Source organism: Belonocnema kinseyi, chromosome 8 (assembly GCF_010883055.1).
Source record: "Belonocnema kinseyi isolate 2016_QV_RU_SX_M_011 chromosome 8, B_treatae_v1, whole genome shotgun sequence".
NCBI classification, from domain to species: Eukaryota; Metazoa; Arthropoda; class Insecta; order Hymenoptera; family Cynipidae; genus Belonocnema; species Belonocnema kinseyi.
The window spans coordinates 18,564,501-18,572,878 of NC_046664.1; the positions used below are offsets into that span (position 1 = coordinate 18,564,501).

Consider the following 8,378-nt stretch of genomic DNA (forward strand, 5'->3'; position numbering starts at 1 on the left):
TGAATTTTTTACTAAAAAGATATATTTTTATCAAAGAAAATTTAAAAATCAAAGGAATAGTTGAATTTGTATACAAAAAATAACAATTTTCAACATAAAAAGGAATAGTTACATTTTCAATTAACAAAATTAATTTAAAAAAAAGGAATAATTTTGAATGAAATAGATAAATTATAAACCAAGTAAATGAATTTTCAAATAAAATAATAGATCATTACCACAAAAAATGAATTATTTACAAAGTGTTCAGCTTCGGACCAAGAAGATTTTTTTCTACTACTAGAGACAAATAATTGATTTAATCAGTAACGTCCACTGACCAAATCAGTAATTTAAAATGATCTAAACAAAGTTATTTTGAATGACGTAATCAGTATCTTTCACTAATTAAATCAGTCATTTTGATTGATCTAATCCGTAACTATTAATGTGTTAATCAGTCATTTATGGTTAATTTAAATGACTTCTTAAAATGTAGGAATTTAATTGGAAATTTAAATTAAGAATTTAATTTACTATTTTATTATAGCAGGCAAACCAGTTACTTTTTAGTAAAACTGTGCTTTATTTATTTAATCAGTAAAATCTTGACAGATTTAAATTTAAAATGTATGTCTGCTGCTATAAAAGTTTTTTTTTTTAATTTAAATTAATTACTTATAATGTCGCTGTTCCTGTTGTTGGTGCACCCACAGCAAGGCATCTTTTTTGAATTTTTATTCCTCTTCTTGTCCTTCGCCATTTTTTAATAAAATAAAATAAAAAATTGAAATTTCAACTCTGTGCCAGAAAGAAACTTTTCAATGTTACGTTCCAGCTTCTATCCAAATGTCGAGCACGCTGCTCTAATTGGCGCGGCAATTGTAGCAAACAGGTTGCACCTGTGCTTATCTGTGTCAAAACGTGGTTTCAATAAACTGCACAACAAAAAAAAAGCACTTCACTGCAGTTACATAAATCCCACTATTTTTTTTTTATTATTCAAATCCGTATTCAATGCCATCCTCGGGGAGAACACTTATCGTGAAAATCGACATTCTTCGTTCGATTCCTCATGATTCGGAAAACTTGAATAAATTCAGATTCACAAATTTAATACAATAGAATCAAATAATCCGATTCTGTGATTTAATTACGATTTCATAATCACTGCACCATTTTTTCCGAAAATTTTTCGATTCCTTCACTTTTTACACTTGCACCGGGCTGATCAGGAACAGCAACTGTTCTAAGTCGAATACAAGATCGCTCTAAGACGAGAAAAGTGACCTCATTCCATGAATCACCAATTTTATAATAGGAACTACCTCCCACCAATGAAAAACTTTATTTACAGTGCACTCTAGTCAATATATTTTAAAAAAAGATTCATTTTATTTTATTTCTCAGAGCCAACTCTCGATCAACGACTTCTCTGTCTCGTCTTTCATACTAAAGATATTTAAACTTGATCCTTGATAAAGAAACTCATTCTACAACTAACTTTAACCTAGATTTTTATCAGAATTTATAACAAAATAGAGTAAAAAATAATTTTTTTAATTATAAAATTATCTGTAGAATATTTCTGCTCCATACAATTGGAGAGACTTCCCTAGAGTGACTAATGCAACCTCACAGAGGATACTAATTTATTAAGAGCACAAATAAAACAAAAAATTAATTTTTATTTGTTATTCATGAACAAGTAGAGTGTATTCACTATTAATTAAATTCAAATTAATTATTTGACATATATTAGTATTTTTAATTAATGAATATCCACTATAGGGAGGTTTCCCCTATTGAATCAAGATCGGGTTAAAGAATCAGGTTAGTCCGAATAAAGAATCAAGTTACGGTTATTCTGTATCCAAAATCCGGTTAGAATTGAAATTTCGAAATTTCCTGACTTTTCCCTAACTAATTTTTAATTTTCCCTGACCATTCTAAAATTTTCTTTTGGATATCAATTTATTTAAACTTATTTTATCTCAACATTTTTACTGGCAGGAATCATACAATTTTATAAGAGGACGCAAAATACATGCATTTTTAACACAAAAAAAATTAATTTTGAACCAAAAATAAAAATATTAAATTTTAAATAAAAAAACTTAATTTTCGACCAAGAAAATATGAGTTTTCATCGAAATAGTTACAATTTCGACCAAAGTGATTTTAAACAAATTAGTTTCATTCTCAACCAGAAAAGAATAATTTTTTAAACAAAAAAAAAGAAATTTATAATAAGAGAATTTTGAATCAAGAATGACTATTTTTCAAGAAAATAAATGAATTTCCAACAAAATAGTTAATTATCAATTTTCAACCAAAAATAGATTAGATAAAATTCGATAAAAATCAATTTTCAAACTAAATACAAACGCGACTTTTCAATGAGGTAGTTTAATTTTCAACGAAAGAAATGAATTCTTAACCAAAACGACAAATTTCCAACAAAATAGTTGCATTTCTATCTAAATCAGATAAACTTTCAGCGAACAGATGAATTGTCAAACAGGAAGATTACATTTCTATCCAAAAGGAAAAACTCTCTACAAAAAATGGAGTAGTTAAAGTTACAGTAAACGAAAATAAATTTTCAATAATTAAAAAAACAACTAATTTTTACTCAGGAAATGAATTTTCCACCAAATAAATGAATTTGCAACTAAAAAATATTATTTATACGTTAGAAATATCAGTTTCCAACTACAGACAAAAACGAGTTTAAAAAAAATAGTCGAATTTTCAACCAAACAAAACAAAATTTCAACAAAACAGTACAATTTTCAGGTAAATCTTCGGTTAAAAAAATCAATTTTCTATAGTAAAAAAAACTAATTTTCAACCAAAAAGATAACCTTTCAATCAAGAAGATTAAATTTTTAACCAAGAAAGATTAATCATTCATAAAATACATAAATTTCCAAAGGAATTTTCTATATAGTAGTTAAATTTTCAATTAAAGTAATTAATTTGTAAACAAAAAGATAAATTGGTTAGAAAGATGATTAATATTCTACCACAAAAGACAAAATTTTGACAAAATATAGTAATTTTCAACCAAAGATGAAATAGGAAATTTTTCGTAAGAAAAAGAAAAGAAATTTGCAGCCAAAAAAACTAATAATTTTCAACAAAATAGTTCAATCGTCGACCAAAACAGAATAATTTTCCACGAACAAGTTTGATTTTTAACCCCAAAAGATGAAATTTCTACCAAAACAGATGAATTTTCAACCAAAAAGAATGATTTTTCAAAGAAATTATTGAATTTTCAACAAAATAATAAAATTAACTTCAACTTCAGCTTATCAAAAATTCCTCGACTCAGTCAGGTTTTGCATAACATTCTCTGATTTTCCCTGACATTTCCTGACTTTTTAGAATTTCCTTACCTGTTGCGGTCGGGAATCAAGTCTATTTTTTTAGTTCGAAATTTTTTCAATAAAATAATAAATAAAATAATTAATAATAATAAATAAGTGACTTGATTCCATGTACAGAGAAACTACCAGATTTTTAGTACGGAATAACCGTAACTTAACCTTAATTTGGACTTTTCTAAACTTGATTGAATATTGCATAAAGCAGATATGAAATCAAGTCTATTTTGATCGATTTTGACATTTAAACTTTGGCTGATAAACAGAACGACCTGCTTTTATTTATTTTATTATCTAAAGTCAAAACGTTAAACTCGGTGAAAATATACTTGATTCCATATCTACTGTCCCATGCAATTAGGAATCAAGTTCCGTAAGTTCGTACAAAGAATCAAGTTACGGTCATTTGGCATAAAATACCAGGTTTGACTTGCTCTGAACATGGAATCAAGTATATTTTTTGACAGACCATTTTTTTGTCAATTAAATAAATAAGAAGACCGGACAGTAATATTTAAAAAAATATTTAAAAATTCTATTAAATATTCAATATTATCGAAAATTCCATAAAATTTGAATAATTTCTGGAGAAGGCCCTGGTTTTGTTTATTTTATCAGCAAAAGGCTAACTATAAAAATTAATAAAAATGGACTTGATTCCATAAACAGAGCAACCACCTGATTTTTGATACAGAATAACCGTAACTTGATTATTTATCTGTACTTACCAGAACTTGATTGCATATTGCATGGAGCAGATACAGAATCAAGTCTGTTTTTATAAATGTTGACATTCTTATGATAAAATAAACAAAAGCAGGCCTTTCTGCAGCACATAATAAAATTTTGTCTAATTCCCTCAAATATTCACTATTGTGCAGGATTTTTGATTATTGCGCAGTCAAAAATAGAGTTTATTCCATATATGGCGTAACCTGATTCTTTGTACGAACTCACCCAAACTTGATTCCATATTATATGGAGCAGTCGATTTTTCAGTTTAGAAGTCTACCAAATTCGAGAATGTCGTGATCGATATTTTATTTTTTAATTAATTTTTTTTGTTAAAAAAATTTTTTCCTTTTTTTTTGTAAAAAAAGGTCGATATTTGATATAAAAAAGTGAACCATTGGAATTTCGTTATATAAATAAAAGAAGGTATTTTGGTGCACTGTTTGAATTTGGCTTGAAGCCAGCGAAGAGTGAACTAACACTAACTACATGAGAGAATGAGACTCATGGAACAAGGCTGCACTGTCGATTGCGTAACAGGTAGGAGAGGGAGAGAGAATGATGATGATCATAGAAATCGTACGTCAAAACAGATCTTCCAGGTGTGTGTGTGTGTGTGTGTGTGTGTGTGTGTGTGTGTGTGTGTGTGTGTGTGTGTGTGTGTGTGTGTGTGTGTGTGTGTGTGTGTGAATTTGAATAAATTATAGTGTATATCTCATCGGTAATAATTTATTGAATGACACATAGAAACGTTTTCGTCATTTCTTCGCCCACACGTAGGAGCATCCCTAATTGGAGGTTTAGTTGTACTTTAATGACACACGAGCTGGATCCTATTCCAAGGATCAGAGCGCAAGATGAGCTCAAAAATCGTGAAATAGGGTAATTTTTTTCACAAAAAGGGGCAAAGTAAGGGAAATATTAAACATTTATTTTTACATTGAGGAAAGAAACAATCCTTTTGTAGGAAACTATAACATTGTGCCGGCTAAGTGCGCACTAGCTATCCTTTCTTTAGAAAAAAGAAGCTGAGTTCATTTTCCAATATGAATAACACATTTCTTTTCATTTATTCACAATTTTTTTGAAATACGAGATTAATTTTTTCATTAGCAAAATATGTCTCACCGCCTGTGGAATTAACCTAGACAATATTTTTTTAGCATCTAAAAAAACATAGGAAACACTTTTACGAGGTAATTCCCTATAAAATAATCATCGAGACAGAATTAAATTCGACTACTTGAATTTTATTAGAATTTTTCATGAAATTCCATTTACCGCGTTTTTTGGATTATTAGTCACATAAATTTATCATATATTTTATTTTTATATGAAAATTTGATTTTTATAGTTTAACTGTAAAATAAATCGTATTGTATTTCAGCTACTTAGTTTGAAAGTGGAACTACTTTGTTAAAAATTCACTATATCGGTTAGTGAAATTTTTTGTTATAAATTAATTTCCATAACTAAAAATATAACTATTCTATTTTTTGTCAAAATAAATTATTGTACCGAAAATTTTACTGCAAAGTTGAAAATTTATTTAAAAATTAAAAATTTGATTGGAAAATTCATTTATTTGATTGAAATATAGTTTTGTATAAGGAAAATTAATTTTTTCAACTGAATATTTAACTATTCTATTTTTCAGAAAATTTCTTTTTAATAAACATTCAGTCTTCCTGGTTCAAAATTCATCTGTTTGTTGAAAATTTAATAAATTTGTTGAAAATTCATCTATTTTGTTGAAATGTGGTCTTTTATTGGAAGGAAATTTATCATGTGGGTTGAAAATTCACTTATTGGGTTAAAAATTAAATTTTGTTGCTGCAGATACATTATTTTAGATACAAATTAATTTCTTTGCTTAAAAACTGTACTACGTTGTCGAAAATTCGTTTTGTTTTTGTGAAACTTAATTTTTTTAAAGAAAATTTTACTATAAGATTAAAATTTCATTTTAAAATTCCAAATTTGGATAAAAATTCATTTCTTTGCATGAAAATGAATTTTTTTAACTGAAAATTTAACTATTTTATTCTTTGTCAAAATTTATTTGTTTTTTATAAACATTTAATTTTTTGGTTCAAAATTCGTCTGTTTGGTTGAAAATTGGACTATTTTGTCGAAAATTCATTTATTTTGTTGAAATTGTCTTTGTTTTAAAGAAAATTTATCTTTATCCTTATTTTTTGTTTAAACATTCATTATTTTTGTATAATTTTTTTTCTTTGCTTAATAATTTAACTTTCATTTGAAAATTCTTTTCTTGTGTGAAAATAATGTTTTTTGACTGCAAATTTTACTATTAGGGTTAAAATTCCTTTGAAAATTCAGAATTTGGTTGGAAATTCATTTCTTTAATGGAACGTTAATTTTGCTTATTCAAAATTATTTTTTTAAACTGAAATTTTAAATAACCTTTTTAATCCAAAATTTCTCTTCTTTGATAGACATTTAATCTTCTTGGTTAAAATTTGGTTGAAAATTAATCTATTTTGTGAAAAATTGGCCTTTTCTTGGGAAAAAAATCATCATTTAGATTGAAAATTCAACTGTTGGGTTAAAAATTAATTTCTTTGGTTGAACATACATTATTTGAGTTACTATTTTGATGAAAATTCGTTTTTTTGTGAAAATAAATTTTCTTAACTGAAACTTTTACTACTAGATGGAAAATTCCTTTAAAAAATTCAAAATTTTGATGAAAATTCATTTTTCTTATTGAAATTTTTTTTTTTTAACTGAAAATTTCACCGTTCTATTTTTGGTCGAAAATTTGTCTGATGTGATAGTCATTTAATTTCCTTCGTTAAAAATTTTGTAGGCATCTTGTACGAAATTTGTCTTTTTTGTAGGAAAATCATCTTTTATATTAAAAATTTAACTGGTGGGTTAAAAATTCATTTTTCTTAATGAAACATTCATTATTTTAGTCAAAAGTTAATTTCTTCGCTTAAAAATTTAACTATTTTTTTGAAAATTTTTTTTGTGAAAATAAGTTTTTTGATCTATAAAATTTAACAATTGCACGTTTTTTTAACAATTATCTTCTTCGTTTGAAAATTTAGCTATTTGGTTGAGAATTTCTTTATTTTGTTGAAGCTTTGTCTTTTGTGGTATAATATTAATCTTCTTTATGATTAATTCACCTTCTTGGTTTAAAATTCATTTCCTTGTTTGAAAATTGTACTTGTAATTGTTTGTATTTTAAATCTTACATTTTTTTAAAAAATGTTGTTTGAAAATTAATTTGTTTGATTGAAAATTACTTTTTGTTATTCAAAATTAATTTCTTTAACTAAAACTTTAACTATTTAATTTTTCCTCGGAAATTTATCTTGAACGTCATACTTTATTGCAGCTAATTTCATAATTTCAAAAATATTAATTAGCATAAACTCAAAGAAAAACTATGACACCTTTAAAATTTTATAAACTCCTAAATAGTTTAGTGAGAAATTTGTCAAATTTAAAAAAAAATTAATTATTATTATTGATAATTTTGTAAATTAAAAAAAAGCTTTCACTACTCGCGGTAAAATATTCATATTTTGAACAGAATATGATAATTTCGTAGATGTATAAAACCAACAATTTTACTTTCAAATATCCTATATTTAAAGAGAAAGGGGTATAGGGGAAACTTTAAAAAAACAGGGGAAAAGAGGAACGACTGTGCTCCCTAAAATCGAAAATAATTTTTTAATGGCACGTAGGAAAATTTTCGTCATGTTTTCTCCCAGCCCGTGGGAGGATTCCCAAACCCTTAAACGACCAAAACACCACTACCGGTACACTGCTTTTCAACGGCCAATAACTAAGACTATTCGACACTAGAAAAAATTGAGACACATATATTTTTATTGCTTAAGATCTCCTCTTTCCGACGGTGCCAATGAAATTCCTCAAAAAATTTAATTATTATCCCAAAATGCAGTTTAAACAAAAAAAACGTGATTTTTCGTGCCTATTTTTTTTTGTGAACCATTTTCCAAAGCTTTTCGAATCTGTAATTAACCTGGAATCTCACTAACAGGTGGAATAAATGTCTAAACTTTGAGAATCCATGGTTCAAAGATCGTTTCTTCGTTTAAGTATTTTCAAAATGGCGTCTTAATGGCAAAATTTTTGTGAAAACATTCATGAATTTTTTTACAATAAAACATGCGCTTTTCGGAAAAATCATCAAGAATAAAAAGTTCTTGTAATCAGCCAAGGAATACGCCTGAATTTTTTCGAAGCGTTTTGAGCAAAATTTTGGATTTT

The 8,378-nt window shown here is 26.5% G+C and overlaps 1 protein-coding gene and 1 long non-coding RNA gene across 15 annotated transcripts in view; one reads left to right on the plus strand and one right to left on the minus strand.

The window, feature by feature from the left end:
- LOC117179162 (ankyrin-3-like) overlaps positions 1-8,378 on the minus strand; it is a 645,468-nt gene that overhangs the window by 343,122 nt on the left and 293,968 nt on the right. Inside the window, exons 1-3 of one of the 13 annotated variants that reach the window (XM_033370875.1) lie at positions 4,499-4,546; positions 1,156-1,342; positions 658-1,067 (exon numbers count right to left, since the gene is read on the minus strand). The exons of 11 other annotated variants lie outside the window; for them this stretch is intronic. In XM_033370875.1, the coding sequence (XP_033226766.1) occupies positions 658-742 (85 nt within the window). In that variant the 5' untranslated portion in view covers positions 743-1,067; positions 1,156-1,342; positions 4,499-4,546. Of the gene's footprint in view, positions 1-657; positions 1,343-4,498; positions 4,548-8,378 lie in introns of those variants that run through there. One more of the 13 variants, XM_033370874.1, reaches the window with a different exon arrangement.
- The window catches only part of LOC117179163, a 171,185-nt gene that overhangs the window by 36,667 nt on the left and 126,140 nt on the right, over positions 1-8,378 (plus strand). The window lies entirely within an intron of this gene.